This window comes from Vigna unguiculata, chromosome 1 (genome assembly GCF_004118075.2).
Source record: "Vigna unguiculata cultivar IT97K-499-35 chromosome 1, ASM411807v1, whole genome shotgun sequence".
In the NCBI taxonomy this organism is placed as follows: domain Eukaryota; kingdom Viridiplantae; phylum Streptophyta; class Magnoliopsida; order Fabales; family Fabaceae; genus Vigna; species Vigna unguiculata.
The window spans coordinates 4,524,431-4,542,623 of record NC_040279.1 but is presented as its reverse complement, the minus strand read 5'-3'; the positions used below and the strand labels follow the sequence as shown (position 1 = coordinate 4,542,623).

General features: G+C 32.5%; 2 protein-coding genes across 2 annotated transcripts; one reads left to right on the top strand and one right to left on the bottom strand.

Annotated features, from left to right (window-relative positions):
• Positions 1-12,043: 12,043 nt before the first annotated feature.
• On the top strand, positions 12,044-12,690 carry LOC114176033 (subtilisin inhibitor 1). Its single transcript, XM_028060965.1, has 2 exons — positions 12,044-12,183; positions 12,284-12,690. Exons 1-2 carry the CDS (start codon positions 12,117-12,119, stop codon positions 12,511-12,513), a joined length of 297 nt encoding a protein of 98 aa, XP_027916766.1. The 5' UTR covers positions 12,044-12,116; the 3' UTR covers positions 12,514-12,690.
• A 48-nt stretch (positions 12,691-12,738) lies between these two features.
• LOC114175951 lies at positions 12,739-15,957 on the bottom strand. Its single transcript, XM_028060849.1, has 2 exons — positions 13,374-15,957; positions 12,739-13,065 (listed from the first exon to the last, which is right to left on the bottom strand). The coding sequence occupies exon 1, from the start codon at positions 15,737-15,739 to the stop codon at positions 13,388-13,390; it is 2,352 nt and encodes a 783-aa protein (XP_027916650.1). The 5' UTR covers positions 15,740-15,957; the 3' UTR covers positions 12,739-13,065; positions 13,374-13,387.
• Positions 15,958-18,193: the final 2,236 nt, after the last annotated feature.

Here is an 18,193-nt window from a genome sequence, read left to right as displayed (position 1 = left end):
TTAATATCATTTTTTTTATGTTTTCTATCTTTGATATTTGCATGATTTGTTTGGAGTAAACCTCGATTTTTTTTTTTGTTTTCTATCTTTGATATTTGCATGATTTGTTTGGAGTAAACCTCGTTTTTTTTTATGTTTTCTATCTTTGATATTTGCATGATTTGTTTGCATCAAATCTCGGTTGTGCTTGTCTTTCTTATGTTAGGAGCTTTGTTTATGTCAAATAATTTAAAACTAAAATTTATACATAAATTGATATATGGGAGTTTGAAGAAGATAAATATTGGAGAAGAAGAATATTAAATCACACAAATTACGATTTACATTAGATTCTTTAGTTGTAATATTCCAATTTAGTTCCTCCTATTCTCTTTCTTGTAAAATTTGATTATATTAGTGTGGTGTATTTAACTCAATGTTGATTTGATTATTCTGATTGTTATATGCCTTGTTTTGTGTTTTTTCCTATATCTTTCTTATTTCATTTATCTTTTGAAATAGTATTTTATTCCAATTCTGAGTACTAAAATTTAATTTAAATACTGTGGTATATGCCTGGTATTATTTCATCACGTCCTTAATGTAATTTGTTATTTTATTAATTTGGGATCTGATCTGCATGCATTTTATTGGGGTATATTTTTTATCTAATTGTTTCATTACAATTTATTCACCAGTTTGTTGTGAGAATATTTTAGGATTTAATGTTAAAACTAGTATTTTTGGGATATCATTACTTTCACACCCAAATTGAATTAATAGGAGATTTTTCGTGTCAAGGTAGCAACAATTTAACTCTAAAAGGGTGGCCATTAAAGGTGAGTAATCTTTATTTATTTTAATGCATATTTTGAATTAGATGTTACTGTCACCAATGCAGTAAGGGCTTTTGGCCCCGGTTATTTTTTATATTTTACCCTGGTTCCAGAACCGAGATATATTAGGGTGAGGCCAAAAGGGATGGCTTTTGGCCTCGGGTGTGAACCGAAACCATAGAGCTACTCTTCTACCTCGTTTCTACTGTGAACCGAAGCCATTGTGTCAACGGTGGCTCAGTCGCGCAATGGAGGCGTTCTCGTCCGCAACAGCGATTGTCAATGGTGGTTTGTGAATCTGCAGGGGTCGCGACAATGTTTGCAGATTTGGTTTTTTGATTTGCAGGTTTCGCAATCGCAGATCTGGTAGAGGTGGTCGCAGGTTTCGCAATCGACGCCGTCTAAGACGGCGTCGCCGAGAGGACGAGAGCTCGACTGCCTGCTGAGAAAGTTGTTCCAGATGTAGTTAGCAACTTGTGTTGCTTCGTCGGCGGAGCTGAGGGAGTACTTTTATGCCTCTGCTCTGGCACCCCTTGATCTGATTGCTGAACACGTTGCAGTTATTGATAGAGGGGTTGCAGTGGCCGACGAGGTTCAGTTGCGGGGTCTGGCCGCCGCCGAACGTGGACAAGAATGTTATGTTGATGTTGTCGTTTTAATCCTAGTAGACGGCGATTCCTCCAGCGTGGGAGGGTTTGAAGAGAGAAATGAAAATGAGCAACAGAGGGAGTAACAGGGGTGAAAGTTGTTTGCGGGAAGAGAGAGAGGAAGGAGTTGTAGATTCGCGGGGAAGTAGAAGGGTTCGCGAAATTGAAACCCTAAATAAACCCTATGGCTTCGGTTCCTTTAACAACCAAAGCCATATACCCCTTTTTGGCACCGGGTCTTGTTGGACTGAGGCCAAACACCTAACGACTACTTCACTTTTTTAAAAATGCAGACCCTTTTTGGCTTCGGGTCTTGTTGGACCGAGGCCTATAGCACTCTTTGGCACCGGTTTTGCGCAAACCGAGGCCTATAGCTGTCTTTGGCTTCGGGTGTTAGCTGAACCAAGGCATAAAACTTGGCTAGAATTGCAAAAATGCCACCGTGTCATTATATGCTTCGGTTCCTGGCCAACCGAGGCATATAAGGCGAGGTAAAAAGAAAATTTTGCACTAGTGAATTAGTGGAAAAAATCTTGTCTTCCTAAACTTTTTATAAAAGCTTGAGAGTTTTTTTTTTTTTATGTTATGCATAGGAATTGTACCTATTATCTTTTTATCTGAAGTCTTGTGCAATCACCCTTTGAACTTTGTGTCTGACAATTTTAGCCTTTATTTGTTTAGGGTGATTTGGATGGAGATAATTTGAATGAATGTTTAAATATTTCCATTGTTTGTTTACTAGGAAATTTGAAAGGAGAAGTGATAAAAAGTCCATGAGCCCCACATTTTTTTAATCTTGGACAGTATATTTTATTACGCATCTTAAAGAATAATTTTGAAAGGCACGAAGTAAAGAATACAAGTGTTAGTTAGCCATATTTTTATATTAGACAATTATTTAAATCTAATTTAAAGTAAAGAACATAAACTAGAGCATGAAAATGTTTTTTTCTAAGTAATTAGATTTAAATAGTTGTTTTACGTTTAATGCACATTTATTAGAAACTAATTAAATATAAAATAAACAAACATGTAATTATAATGCATATTTTGTTAGATTTGAATTAAAATTATATTTGATTTAAATTTAAAATTCATCATTTATACAAAATTATATTTTTCATAAAATAAAAATCAATATTCAATTGTTTTAGTCAATCACATGATATTTCTATATTCATTGAAAATGTTATTTTAAGAATTTATTTGGGTTATGGTTATGGTTATGGTTATGGTTAGGGTTAGGGTTAGGGTTTTTAGAGTTATGGTTAGTGTTAGGGTTTTTAGGGTTAGGGTTAAGGTTTTTAGGGTTAAGGTTTTTATGGTTAGGGTTTTTAGGGTTAGGGTTCTTAGGGTTATGGTTAGGGTTAGGGTTAGGGTTTTTAGGGTAGGGTTAGGGTAGGGTTAGGGTTACTGTTAGGGTTTTTCGGGTTAGGGTTTTATGGTTAGGGTTAGGGTTAGGGTTAGGGTTATGTATATGGTTAGTGTTTTTAGGTTTAGGGTTTTAAGGTTTAGGGTTAGGTATACGGTTTTTAGGATTAGTGTCATGGTTAGGGTTTTAGGGTACGGTTATGGTTTTTAGGGTTAGGATTATGGTTAGTGTTAGGGTTAAGGTTAGGGTTATGGTTAGGGTCAGGGTTAGGGTTAGGTTTATGGTTAGGGTTTGGGTTAATGTTAGGGTTGTTATGGTTAGTGTTAGGGTTGTTAGGGTTAGGGTTAGGGTTAGGGTTACAGTTAGGGTTACTGTTAAGGTTATGGTTAAGGCTAGGGTTAGGGTTTTTAGGTTTAGGGTTTTAGGGTTAGGGTTAGTGTTAGGGTTAGGGTTAAGGTTTTTAGGTTTAGTTAGGGTTAGGGTTAGGGTTATGGTTTTTAGGGTTAGGGTTGGGGTTAGGGTTACAGTTGAGGTTACGGTTAAGGCTAGGGTTAGGGTTTTTAGGTTTAGGATTAGGGTTAGGGTTTTTATGGTTAGGGTCAAGGTTAGGGTTAAGGTTTTTAGGGTTAGAGTTAGGGTTAGGGTTAGGGTTACAATTTTTAGGGTTAGGGTTAGGGTTGTTAGGGTTAGGGTTAGGGTACAGCTAGGGTTACGGTTACGGTTAGGGCTAGGGTTAGGGTTTTTTAATTTAGGATTATGGTTAGGGTTAGGGTTTGAGGGTTAGGGTTAGGGTTACGATTAAGGTTAGGGTCAGGGTTTTTAAGGTTAATGTTAAGGTTAGGGTTAGGGTTATGGTTTTTAGGGTTTTTAGGGTTAGGGTTTTTAGGGGTAAGGTTATGGTTAGGGTTAGGGTTATGGTTTTAGGGTTATGGTTTTAGGGTTAGGTATACGATTTTTAGAGTTGGGGGTTTTTAGGTTTAGTGGTAGGGTTAGGGTTTTAAGGTTATGGTTTTAGGGTTAGGGTTATGGTTAGAGTTTAGGGTTAAGGTTAAGGTTAGGGCTATGGTTAGGGGTTTTAGGGTTAGGGTTAAGGTTAGGGTTTTTAGGGTAGGGTTAGGGGTTTTAGGGTTATGATTATGGTTAGGATTATGGTTAAGGTTAGTGTTAGGGTTAGGGTTAAGTTTAGGGTTATGGTTAGGTTTAAGGTTAGGGTTAGGGTTAGGGTTAGGGTTACAGTTAGGGTGTTTAGGGTTAGGGTTACTTTTAGGGCTAGGGTTAGGGTTTTTAAATTTAGGATTATGGTTAGGGTCAGGGTTTTAGGGTTAGGGTTGGGTTACGATTAGGGTTAGGGTTAGGGTTTTTAAGGTTAAGGTTAAGGTTATGGCTATGGTTTTTAGGGTTTTTAGGGTTAGGGTTATGGTTAGTGTTAGGGTTAGGGTTATAGTTAGGGTTTTAGGGTTTTATGGTTAGGTATACGGTTTTTAGGGTTGGGCTTTTTTAGGGTTAGTGTTAGGGTTAGGGTTTTTATGGTTAGCGTTTTAGGGTAGGGTTATGGTTAGTGTTATGGTTAAGGTTAGGGTTTAGGGTTAAGGTTAAGGTTAGGGTTTTTGGGGTTAGGATTATGGTTAGGGTTAGGGTTAGGGTTAAGGTTAGGGTTAGTGTTAGGTTTAGGGTTAGGGTTAGGGTTAGTGTTAGGGTTGTTATGGTTAGGGTTACGGTTAGGGCTTTTATGGTTTGGTTTTTAGGGTTAGGGTTATGTATACATGTTTTAGGGTGAGGGTTAGGATTAGGGTTAGGGTTATGGTTAGGGGTTTAAGGGTATGGTTAGGGTTAGGGTTAGGGTTACTGTTAGGGTTACAATCAGGGCTAGGGTTAGTGTTTTTAGGTTTAGGGTTAGGGTTTTTAGGGTTTGGGGTAGGGTTTGGGTTAGGGTTTGGGTTAGGGTTTTTAGGGTTAGGGTTGGGGCTATGGTAGGGTTTTTAGGGTTAGTGTCAAGGTTAGGTTTATGGTTAGGGTTAGGGTTAGGTTTAAGTTTCTGGTTAGGGTTAGAGTTAGGGTTAGGGTTTAGGGTTTAAGGTTTGAGTTACTGTTAAGGTTAGGATTACGATTACGGTTATGGTTACAATTACGGTTAGGGTTACGATGAGGTTTAGAGTTAGGATTTGGGGTCTGAGATATGTTAAATTTGTATTTTAATTTATTTATAAATAAATTTAAATTAACTTATGCTCTCTGTTAACTAATAAGTAGCAAGTGACAATTTCTGAGATTTTTTTTTTATTAACTTTGCATCCTTATCTTCGTAGGCTATTTACAATTTATGAAATGAAAAGATTTGAAAAATATAACAAATATCTAATTATTTTTATTCAAATTAAAGATTTACCTGAACCATTTTCTCGCGTATTATTTTCTACCCATTTGTATATATTTTCTTTCCTACTTTTCATGTTAGTTTAAAAATGATATTTTTAAATAAACTTATATTTTCAATTATATTCATTGATAGATATTTGCCTTTTAAAAAAAATTAAAATGGTTTACCACCACTAGGTTGATTAAACACTCTCCCTAGAAGTGTGGCATATGACAAATTTGTGCTTGTGTAAGTGAAAATGGATGCGAAACTAAAAGGAATTTGATAGGAGAGATATGATAGGATCCATAGATCTCGTCAAGACAATATGTCATGAACTCAAATGTGTTACGATCTTCCACGATCACTAGTATATTATATAATAAGAATATTAACTATCAACACCTAATTTCGTTCGGCTTAATAAAATTAATAATAATAATAATAATAATAATAATAATAATAACAATAAAATAATAATAATAAATAGATAAAGAAAAGAAAAAGATTGTTTTAATTTTTTTTTGTTAAATTACTCTTTTAGTCCCTTTATTTGTCATAAAATTTCATTTTGGTCATCAAGTTTATCATTGTCTCAATTTGATCATCATTTTCTTAAAAATGAATCAATTTGGTCTTCATCATTAACTTTGACCAAATTATCTTCAATACGAGTCAAAGGAATAAACCCCTGTTCTATTGTTTCCATATAAACGATACTCTCATAAGTAAGAGTACGAGTCAAAATACTTCGTTCTTGAACTCTTGTTATTATTCTGATAGATTTAATCTCGTTCATAGGTATTTTGAGAATAATACGACGATTTTTTCCAGGAAATCCCCAACGAAGAAAACATACTTCTTCTTTATTTTTTTTATCGAAGATATCAAAACCACCGCCAATATCCCACAAAATAATCCACCACAAATAAAAACTAATAAAGAGATCCCCAATTCCATAAAAAGCCATCGCGGCCCCTTGTGGAATAAATGGATGTTAAGTCAACGTCACGTGTCAATTTCTAGTTTTTTTGAATTTTTTTAATATTTTTTTAAAATTTTAAATTTTTTTATTTTTGACACTTGTCACTTCACAGTTGTGCCACGTGTCAAAGTGACTCAATTTGGTCCCTATATTTGTTTTTAGTTTCAATTTAGTCCCAATTTTTGTAAAAATTAAGTAATATTGTCCTCCTTAGAGTGAGACTCAATTTAATCATTGTATACAACTTATGATGATATTCTTAATAAAATTGAAGTTTTTATTAAATATTTGTAGAAATATTTTTAAATAAGATTTTTTTTTTAGTTTTATTATTAAACAAAGTTAAACCCCAAACTTAATTTCAAAAGTTAACAATTTTGTCATCATATATAAAGGCATCAAGTGTATCATATTATACAAACTTAGTAAAAGTTAAAATCAAATAACTTGTCATACATAAGTTTAGGAACTAAATTTCAAGTTCAAAACAAAATCAAAGTCTAATGTTTTGTGTAGAATTTAAAGTTAATTTAAAATATTTATAGAAATATTTAATAAAAACATTAATTTTAGTAAGAATATCACCATAAAATTTATAAAAAAATAAATTTATTGTCAATTTAAGGAAGGACAATATTGCTTCATTTTTACAAAAATTAAGACTAAATTGAAACTAAAAACAAATATAGGGACCAAATTGAGTCACTTTGACACGTGGCACAACTGTGAAGTGACACGTGTCAAAATAAAAAAATTTAAAAAAATTTAAAAAATCAAAAAAACCAGACATTGACACGTGGCGTTGACTTTAACATCGTTTGGTCAAAGTTAACGGTGAGGACCAAATTGAGTCATTTTTAAGAAAATAAGGACCAAATTGAGACAACAAAAAACTTGAGGACCATAATGAAATTTCATGACAAATAAAAGGACCAAAAGAGTAATTATTTTCTCGTTTTATTATTTTGGAAAATAAACATTTAAAGAAAACAACATCCATTTGTATTTTAATTAAAGGTACATTGGGACAGGCGTTGTAGATGCTAACATCTTCCCTATGCATAACCAACTTCCGTACCTAAAATTTGTTTTTGTAGACCTTGTTCTCTTTTTTATAGTTTTTCATTTCCTATAACAATATGGTGGCGAGTTCAAACCTCTTTTTTTTAATTTTTTGATTTGTCATCCTGTCACGATTTTGATTGTGGCACTGTCCTAAATCAAGATTAGGATAAATGTAATAAAATCAAATAACATCACCAAAAATTAACGGTTTATGTTAAAAAATGACAAAATCTCAACCACCAAAAATTGGCATATTGGGGTAAGTTATCAACTAACCAAAAAGAAAGTGAGAAAATAAGAGAAGAGAACACACTCTAATGGAACAAGTGGACTATAAACAATACTTTATTCCTTTATCTCGCCAAGAACTAAAATGGTTCCTCCATCACCATCTCCTTTCAAGCAATGAGAGAAGATTTTGGGTGTTAAACAGGAAATGAAAGAAAATTTATACAAACCCGTCATGAATGATTGAAATAAAGCCCATGATGCTACTAAGATTCATAGCAATCAGCAAGTATCTTAGATACAGGCATGATGATAAATATCTTTACCCAAACAATATGAAAGAATTAATGGTCAAGAATTGCTCATTTGACATTTTATCCTCTTAATTATTATTTGTCAGTTTTATCATTTTACTAATTTTAGTAACTATTTTTTTCAATTCAAATAATCATACATATGTAGAGATAAAATTAATAACAAAAAAACTAAAAGGTGCAAGTAATTAAGATATAATTTCATAGTAAATAAAAGTAAAATATGTGTTTAACTATAATAATAATAATACCACTATAATAATATCACGTAGTGTCAACAACAATAATAACAATAATAATAATAATAATAATAATAATAATAATAATAATAATAATAATAATAAACGTAAACACAAGCGCTATCGTGCCTTGTGTGTACGCATTTTTTATATATGCATGCATACGTGATTTTGGCCAGATGTCTTACCCTTTACAAGTAAGGCAGCTCAAGAAAAGTTACTTTCCTGTGTGATGTGAGGAATTCAATACCCAGTACTTATAGAAAAATAATATATTATGTTTAAACTGCTTATTGTTTTGATTTGTACTTACATTTTTCCTGCAATAATTGTTTTTTTACATTTGTGTTGTAAATTATTAATGTTAACATGTATGTTTTCATTTCCTATTCATAGAAAATGTCTCAAGTCGAGGAACTTTGGACGACCGGTTGGTGGCTCGAAATGTACCATTTGCCCTGGCTAAAAATAGGGATATCGATGAAATTTCGAGAGTTGCTGACGAAATTCAAGATGATGATCCCAGTGTCTCAAGAATATGTATTTTTGTCTCATCTTACTTTATTTCCCTTGTATTTTTATTAATTTAATAACTCCTTTCCAACATTTAACTGATGCATAAATGGATTATTTGGTATTGAAGGTATTGTCTGCAACTCTGCATACTAAATGTTATGTCAAGAAAATAAGAACAAAGAGAATAATAAACAACAAGTTGACATTATTTCTTAATTACTAAATAAAGTAAAATTGTACTTAAAATTAGTTTATAATATGTATTTTTCTTTGGAGGAAAGCTAATGCTTTATATGACATTATGTTTGGATGAGGAAGTTGGGAAGAAGAGAAAAATAGTAGATGGCTTGGATTACAAAACAAGAAAGAAGTGGAAAAGAAAGAAATTTTGAACCCACATGTTTGGTTTAATATAATTCTTTTCTTTAATAACATGAGTATCAAGGGGGATTCATACCAAAGGAGGGAAATAATAGATGGGTATATTTAGAATGAATGAATTATTTCCTTAAAATTTTTGTTTCCTATCCACGTGAGTTTAGAATGAAACCTTTTCATTGGCCTCTTAGTTTTGTCCTTAATTTTATTAAAAAAAATCCTATATGTACTCTGCAACACTAAACCATTCTTATTTGTCTGCAGTATGTCAGCATGCATATTCTTTATCTCAAAATTTGGACCCTAACAATGAAGGTTGAGGTGTGTTACAATTCAAGACTGGTATGTATGTTATTACTTTTCCATTTTCCATGCAACCACATGGGAATATTTTCTGAACTCGTATGATTGATATTCATATGATTCATTAGTTTTGATGTAAATATTTGTATTAACTAAGTTGATTTGTTTCCTTTATGGATTACATGTTGTATCTATGAATAAGACTCTTCCTATCAATAATAATACATAGATGAGTTGCTCCTTATTCTCTATTCTCTATTGTTTCTTCTCTTCTCTATTATATATTATTCTCTCTGTTGTTCGTTTTATTTCATAACAATAACAATCTCTTTATTTCATATTTTCTTAATATTCACAGTTCAATATTTTAACACATGTAAAAAATAATTTATAAATTATTTAACTTTATTTTTATATTATCATCTCTTTCGTTTAAATATTATTATATAAACAAACAATTCATATCAATATACTAATTATTAAATTAATATTATAGTAAAATAAAAATAAAATAAAAACGACCCGTGCGTAAAGCACGGGTCCAAAACTAGTAAAAATATGAAAAGTGAGAAGACAAGGAAAGAAAAAAGTGATATTGTTCTATGTGAAAGCAGAAGAGTGAAAAAAAATTAATATTCAGAAGTCATGCAACATCAAAGATAAATTCAAAGAAATAATATGTATAAACCACATAGATAAGTAATATAATATGTTGGCTACTTATTACATTGGTTACTATTAAAAGTAATATGTATGTACTATATTAGTCCAAAACATATATGATATTTTATGATACATAACTAATGTCATTTGGCGACATAGAATCTTAATTTTACATTGATGTTATAAAATCTTATTAAAAAATAAATTTTATAGTATGAAAATATTTAGTGAAGAAAAGAAAGAATACATTATTCTTCAATTAAATTAAACGAACAACATATTAATTTCTATAAAGATTTTAAAAATGAAATAATAATAATATTATTATGGCTTAATTACCATTTTGGTCCCCTAATTTGTTGAATTGGTTCATTTTGGTCCCTTTATTATTTTTTGGTTCAATTTGGTCCTCTAATTCTTTAAAAGGTTCACTTTGGTCTCTGCTGTTAAGTCTACGTTAACACCGTCTCCGTACATGCCACGTGTCACCTTATGGTTGTGACACGTGTCAATTTGAAATTTTTTTATTTAAAAAATATACTGCCACGTGGCAGGTCACGATTGTGTCACGTATCAAGCTAACATTGGTTGTTTTCAATTTAGTCCCTCTATTTACAATTTTGATTCAATTTAGTCCCCCAATTTTTTAAAATGATTCAATTTTGCCCTCTCCAATTTGAGACCAAATTAATAATTAAGCTTAATTACAATTTATATATTTATGTTAAAATAATTTTTTACCATTTATACATCAAATCATTCCCTAAATACTCATGTTATTTCATTTCTTACATTTTTCACTTGTAATTTTTTACACTTGAAATTTTCTATACATGTAAAAAAAAAAAATAATTTGAATAGTTAGATGGAGTAATTTAATCTATAAATATAATAAAAGTTATTTTAATATGTATATATAAGTTGTAATTAAGCTTAATTACTAATTTGTTATCAAATTAGAGGGGACAAAATTGAATTATTTTAAAAAATTGGGGGATTAAATTGAATCAAAATTGTAAATAGAGGGACTAAACTGAAAACAACCAATGTTAGCTTGACACGTGGCACAATCGTGACCTACCACGTGGCAGTACATTTTTTAAATAAAAAAATCACAAATTAACACGTGTCACAACCATAAGGTGACACGTGACAGTTTAATTTTTTTTTTTTTAAAATTAAAAAATTTTAAAAAAATTAAAAAAAAAATGAAAACTTTACAAAATGACACGTGACATATACGGAGACGGTGTTAAAGTTGACTTAACGACAGGAACCAAATTGAATCTTTTAAAGAATTAGAAGATCAAATTGAACCAAAAAATAATAAAAGACCAAAATAAAAAAACCAAAATGATAATTAAGCCTATTATTATTATACTTAAATACAAACGACCATGGGAGGGCCCAGTAGCTGCCCATGTTTGCCGACCACAACGTTTTGTCTTTTCCGTAATGCTTTATCCCTCCTAAACCTAGTTGCCACAAAGATAAAAGAATAAAACATAAAAAATCATATTCAAAAAATTGCAAAATGATCAACTAGATTACGCAAACGGGAGATATTGCGAACTTAGACATTAGAAAAAATTAAAAAAGGATTAATTCATAAATATATAAAAAATAGGAATGAGTCATTCAACTTTAATATTTAATATTAAATTAATCTTAAAATAAAAAGCAATTCAAAATAAAGTTGACCCTTAAAATTAGAGTTTGACAACTTTAAAATTAGAGTTTGAAAACAAAATATCACCGAAATTAACGGTTTCTATCTTAGAATAAATAAATACTTAATATGGTAAGAAGTTCTATAAAATATTAAATTATTCAAGATGAATTGATGTAAAACTAGAATATAAGTATTCATATACATAGAAAGAGGTCAAATTTTGATTTATAAAATGAAGCAAGACTTAAAATAAAATAAAAAAATAAAAAAAAGGAGTGAAGTATATAATTGTTTAGTCTTATTCTATTAAACATTGGCATGTAGCATTATCATGCGTTAAAATAGTGTTAGGTGGCTTACGTGACACTACAAAATTGAGGCATATGGCATTGGAAAAATCAGCTTAATCATCTGAACATGCGAAAGTCCAAAAGAGGTGGCAAGCTACAAACCAAACTCCACCGATTAAGAGTTTCCATGGCTCTTACTTAAACCCTTCAACCTCAACAAAACTTTCATCATCAAAACATCCTTTTTTTAGCACTACACATTGTTTGGTGTTCATGGCTGAGGAAAAGCAAGAACAAGGGACTAACCCTTCTCAGGAACAACCCAATGTGCCCTTGCCAAGTGAGTACTATTCTTCCTCTTTTCAAATATGTTCAAGTCACATTTGGATAAAACTTTCATGAATGTGTGTGAATAGTATCAAAGTATGTTTGGTGTGCAGGGAATTACAAACAGGCTTTGGAAACTAACAACCCTACAAAGACAAGTTGGCCTGAACTGGTTGGTGTCACTGCTGAAGAAGCAGAAACAAAGATCAAACAAGAGATGAGTGATGCTCAAATTCAAGTGGTGCCTCATGACTCTTTTGTCACTGCAGATTATAATCCTAAGAGAGTTCGATTGTATGTGGATGAATCTAACAAAGTCACAAGGACTCCAACAATTGGCTAATACATCTGATATCTGCTAATTGTGTATCATCATCATTTCATGGAGATCTTATTTGCTTTTGAATCTGAAGTTTTTTTTTGGTTTAGTATGAATAATATGTTTTCTTTCATGACACAATATTTTGTATCCATATATGATGAAAGTGAAAACAGAAAATCACATGATAATTAGTTGTCCTGCATTGTACAAACTAGCAAATAAGTTATCAGAATCCAGAGGCATGGATAATCTTCATCAACACAATATATTAGTGCATCAAATACAAACATATGTAACAAAGTAAACAACACATGATTAAAGTTCACTGAACATTCTGGTAAAGCAAATCCATAAAGCTAAACAGCAACCACAAGTTCCCCTTCTGGAGCTTCACTCTTCATTTTACTGTTGCAAGTCCTTGATGTTTGAAGCTGAGTTTATCCACGTTTCAGAAAGTTGGATATGCCAGCCAAATTTACTTGGTGCAATGGCACATTTCTCTTCAGATGTTTGGTTATGCTTCCCGTGCAAGAAGATAACACTTTCTCTTGGTTCACCTTTCGTTACAGAAGACTAACCAAAACAGAAAAAGGAGACAGAAACATTGTGTTCAGGGACTGATCTTGTATTCACACTTGAAAACAAAAACAACTTCATGCATAAAGAAACTCAAATTCATTAATCATATATACGGAAAATTCTGCTTTAATTTAAACTCTTTAAGATATGAAAACGGGTGTGTGCTCCTAGTGATATAAAGAATCTGAATGTGCATAAGTTCCCATGTCAATGATCTTTTGAAAATACTGAAAGACTGAAGTAATTATTGATAATGAGAAGCTTAGAAAGAATGAAAAAAAGGTTATGTGTTCAATTTTTACCTCAGCAACATCCATCAGCTACAAGCTTGAATTCTTCCTGCATGACCAAATGCTGAATCGTTTCTCACACGGTTTTCACATTTGGGTGCTGGCATCACCGTTTCAAAGGCTTCAACTAGCAGTGCCACCTTCTTCTTCCTTGCTGGTGCAAGTTTTGTCACAGCTTGTCTGAGTGCACAATCAAGCATCCATTCCTCTGAATTCTTTCTCTCATCCATCATTTGATGTCTCAGGTCAACCTTTTCTTTTTCTGGTTCAGGAACCAAAGGCAGGAAATTTGGCTCTTTGGGGTTGAACTTTCTCATCTCATCATCATCTTCAACACCCCTCTTTCTCCCAATTGAACCTTTCCAATTCTTGCTTGCGTCTTCCTCTTCACCACCTATGCAACTTGTTCTTTGGAACCTTCTACCTTTACCTTGGTCTTTTTCCAACAAATCCTGATCTTGATCCGCCATGTTACTTTCCTCAGACACATCCACCAACTCAATTTCCCTCTCCATTTTACTGCTCTCATCATTGTTCCCTAGGCTGCTTAAGCATCCCTCTTCCCCTGTCTCGTCAATTGTGCTAGTGTCACTCATCTTCTGATTCTGAGTGCTGTCAAATGTCTGTTCATCAAGTGTCTTTGAGTTGCAACTGGCCTCATCATCCACATGTTTCTCATCTTCTCCACCATTATCTCCTGCAATCATCATATACTCAAATATTTCCTCTGGAAATGAAGATTGGTCAATTTCTTTGGCTTCAATGCTTCCATTCGTGTCTTCAAGGACGGAACTAATGCCAATAGATTCTTCAAAATGGGTGCTTTCTTCTGAATTGGCCTCTTTGTGTGTTTCATCAATCAGAAAGTCCTCATAGTAGCTACCAAGGATGTCATCTAACCATGTGACTGACACATCATGAGAACTCTCTGATGAGGACTCAACTTTTGAGTCGTTGTCCTCTTCTGTGTAAACTGAAGAATCAGAATCCTCTTCGTGATCGAATCCGCAAAATCTCTCCTCCTTCCACTCCATTTCATAGGTTCTGGAATCAGAATCATCCATGTCAACATCCCCCATGTCTTGTTCCCCATCGCTGCAGTAGCTTCCCATGCTCATTTCTTCATGACACCAGACAGTAGGTTGGTGATCTTCAATTGCATCTTGTGAACATTGTTCTTGGAGAAATTTGCCGTTGGTATCAACTCCGATTGCAACGTCATCAAAGGGCTTTTGCAAATCCTCCTCAAGATCAAGTTCACGTACAGAGGGAGAAGGAATACCAATGGTTCTTGCTGCTACGCCATTATCTTCAATCGGAGACTTGTTATCTGCTTGATCCTCAATCTCTTTGAGAAAATCTCTTCTCCCCATTTCTTCTGCTCCGGTTGGTTTTGCATCCTTTTCATTGGCATAGATTTCAATGAAGATATCAATGCCGATTTCATCACAAGCAGGTTTTTCATCAAAAACATTCTGCTTAACATCAGATTCCTTCTTATCTGTCTTAAGGGGAACCTTCAGTCTCCGGGGGCTGAGAGCTTCAAGCTTGGCGCGCTTCTGCGTCTTCAGAAGGCGCCTCCTTGCTGACACGAAGCTCTTCAATGGCGGCAAATCAACATGATGATGACCATTAAGGGAACAATATGTGTAAGGGCAAACCTTCATGGCTGAAGTTCCCTCTGACTCGGTTGCCCCAGGGCTAAGCATGAGGTACGAAGGGAACTTTGAGTCCTTCAAAGTTGAAGAACAAGTGGCTCTCTGTGGTGCAGTCATATCTGCACACATAACAGCCCTGGAGGATTTTCTAGAACAGGCTCTAGAAGCCTTGAAACTAGTGGTTTTTGTCAATGTTCTCACCAAACTCAAACTAGACGATCTTGCCAAGGCTTTGGCAGGTTTTTTAGCACAGGCAGCTTTGGAATCAGTGGAAAATTTTCGTGGAAGATTCTTAAAATCAGAACCAGATTGAGCGTTCCTGTGGCTTACCGGGAAAAGTTCCTTTTTTGCATGTGAACTGCTTGTTGGTTTCATGTAATTGGGTGAAACATCTGTTGTTCTGAACAAAGGTTGCTGCTTCTGAGGTGATGCTGATGCTGATGCTGATGCTGCAGTGGTTGGAGTTTGAAGAGGAGGTGGCTTTCCTGGTTGAGACAAGCTTCTCCTTGAAGGTGTTGATGATGATGATGATGATTGAAGAGCCTCAAGATCAGAAAGGTTTATTGACCTTGATTTTCTCATTTTCTTCTTCATATCAGCCCCTCTAGTTTTGGCATCTTGGTGCTGAGATGAATATAGCTTCATATTTGCCAACCTCTTGTCTGATTTAACATGTTCAGCTTGGATTCCAAGCTTGCCAGGAACCTTTCTTTGAACCATATTATTCTAAGGATAAAGCAGAGGTTGAATAAGTGGGAAGAATAAAGGATGAGGTTTTTGTTTTCCTAGTGAGGAAGAAGTTCACAGAGGAAAGAAAAGAAGAGGAAAGAATGAAAGCTTGAAACCCAAACAACCAGAGAGATATTCTCTCCCCTTGGTTTGGTTTGGCATGCTTGAGTTTGATGTGGTTTTTCTCTTTTTGTTTATTCTCAACTGTGGTTTGGCAGGTGATGTTATTTGAATATGGTTTTGATAAGTATTTGATGTTGACCAGCACTAAGAGGTGGTTTTTGGGGCCCTTTTATGCTTAGCATTTTCTTACATGAATAACTAGTATTTTAAAATATGGGAACTTTTCATTGGCTATTTTCAATATACCTGAGCCTAAAATTGTTGATGCTGATTTGATTTCTTAACTCATCATCTTTCACATGAAATGACCAAATCACCCTTCTTGGTTTTGGATAAGGGAACCCTGTGGCCTAGTTTAGGTATAGAGATGAGGACAAGGTGCTTTCATTAATGCAGTTGCTTTAGTTTAAGACACTTTTGAGTAATGTGAATTTGGCTTCATTGAGGAAATTGGTTTGATTCAGGAAACAAGGATCATGGGTTATGTTTTTCCATCAATGGTTTAACATAACATACCTGTGATGCTGCTTCACAAACAGAATTGCAAATGGTACTTGATTCATCAAAAAGAATTGATGGAAGGAAAATTCTCTGTAAAGGATATTCCTTCATGCAGCAGTTTCTGGTTGGTGCAGCTGAGAGAAAAGTAGGTGGCAGTTAGTAGATCTGTTAGCTTAATAAAATCAACTATGTGTTGTCAAAAGCTTCATAGTTCATAAATTGCATGTGTGTGTTTCAACGTTTGTTTTCCTTAACAACCAAGTTTTTCTTCAAATTTTAATGAATAGTGTGTCACTTTCTTTTTTTCTTTTTTTTTAGTATTTTTAAGGATTAAATATGTTTTTGTCCCTCAAGTTTTAGTGTATTTTGGAATTGGTTTATCTTCGAAACTTTATACTAATTTTGTCCTTCATATTTAAAAATGCATGTATTTAGTTCTTCTTACCAAATTTTGTTAAGTTTATTTGACATTTTAAACTCATTTTATGATAATATTTGAGTTAACATTAAAGTAAAAATGTGTTAAACAGTATAAACAATTTAAATATTATCATAAAATGCGTTTGAAATGTCAGATAAACTTAACAAAATTTGGTTAAAATGACTAAATTTATGTATTTTTAAATATGAAGGACAAAATTGGTCAAAAATTTAAAAAAAGAACTAATTTCAAATTTTAGTGAAGACCAAAAACATATTTATCTATATTTCTAATGTCATCAACGTAAAACTAAAACACTATATGTAAAGCAAAAGGGTAAAAAGAAATACAATATGTAAACTTTTATTTTGAGATGACTGTAATTTTAATTAATTACTATTAAAATTATTTGTTACTATTATTGTTATTATTTTTTTTTTTCATGAAAAAAATTAATAATGATAGTCCTTAAAATGATTTAAATTCATATAAAAAAGTGACATCAACCTTGTATGTTAATTATTTTCAAACTTGAATTATTATTAGTATTTATCATAGACGTTGCAAAATACCTTTTAAGTCACCGACAATATATGCTAAGTTGTTGTAGAACAGAGTTTTCAAACACTTTTGAATATCCACATCTATATTTATACGTATGATGTACCAAGGTATTTCTTTTACATTATTTTTAAGTAATAAATAAAATACAATATATTTTAAGATACTTTCTCTATCTCTCTTTTCTTTTTCTCTCGAGACGAGTACGATCCTTTTATATTGTGTTAAAAATTCATTCTTTTTGTATTTTTTAACGAAAGAAAAAATAGCTTCTTCAACCTTTTCAAAATAATTTTAAAAATTAATACAGATTACAGATCAATTTCAAATTGGTAAGGATTCTACGGTCATTTTTACACATTAACATGAAATTAATTACACTTTTAAATAAACAACTTGAAGTGTTTTTATTCAACATATTTTGACCAAATAAGATCTTAATAGCTAAGATCCTTTTCTTAATCACCGAAAGAAAAAGGTTTAGAAAAATTACTTATTCTATAAAGTTTCATTTTGGAATTTATTTAAAGAAAAAGTTTGCATGAATATCAAAAGTTGATTTCATACATAAATAAATTGTTTCAAACGCTCCTAATTTGGTAACCCGATAACGGTTAAGGACGGAATAAGTTTCACAAAATGTCGAGGATCCAAAATTTCAAAGACTTTGAATATGTATTATTCAAAGTTTTAATCACACTTTTAACCTTTTGAATTAGTATTATTCTTTCGTATCTTGTTATGTGTCGTTAAGTTTATCTTGGAAAAATTAAGAAATACAATAAAGAAAAAGTGTTAATAAAATAATTATTAAATTTTATTTATTTTTATTCATTTCT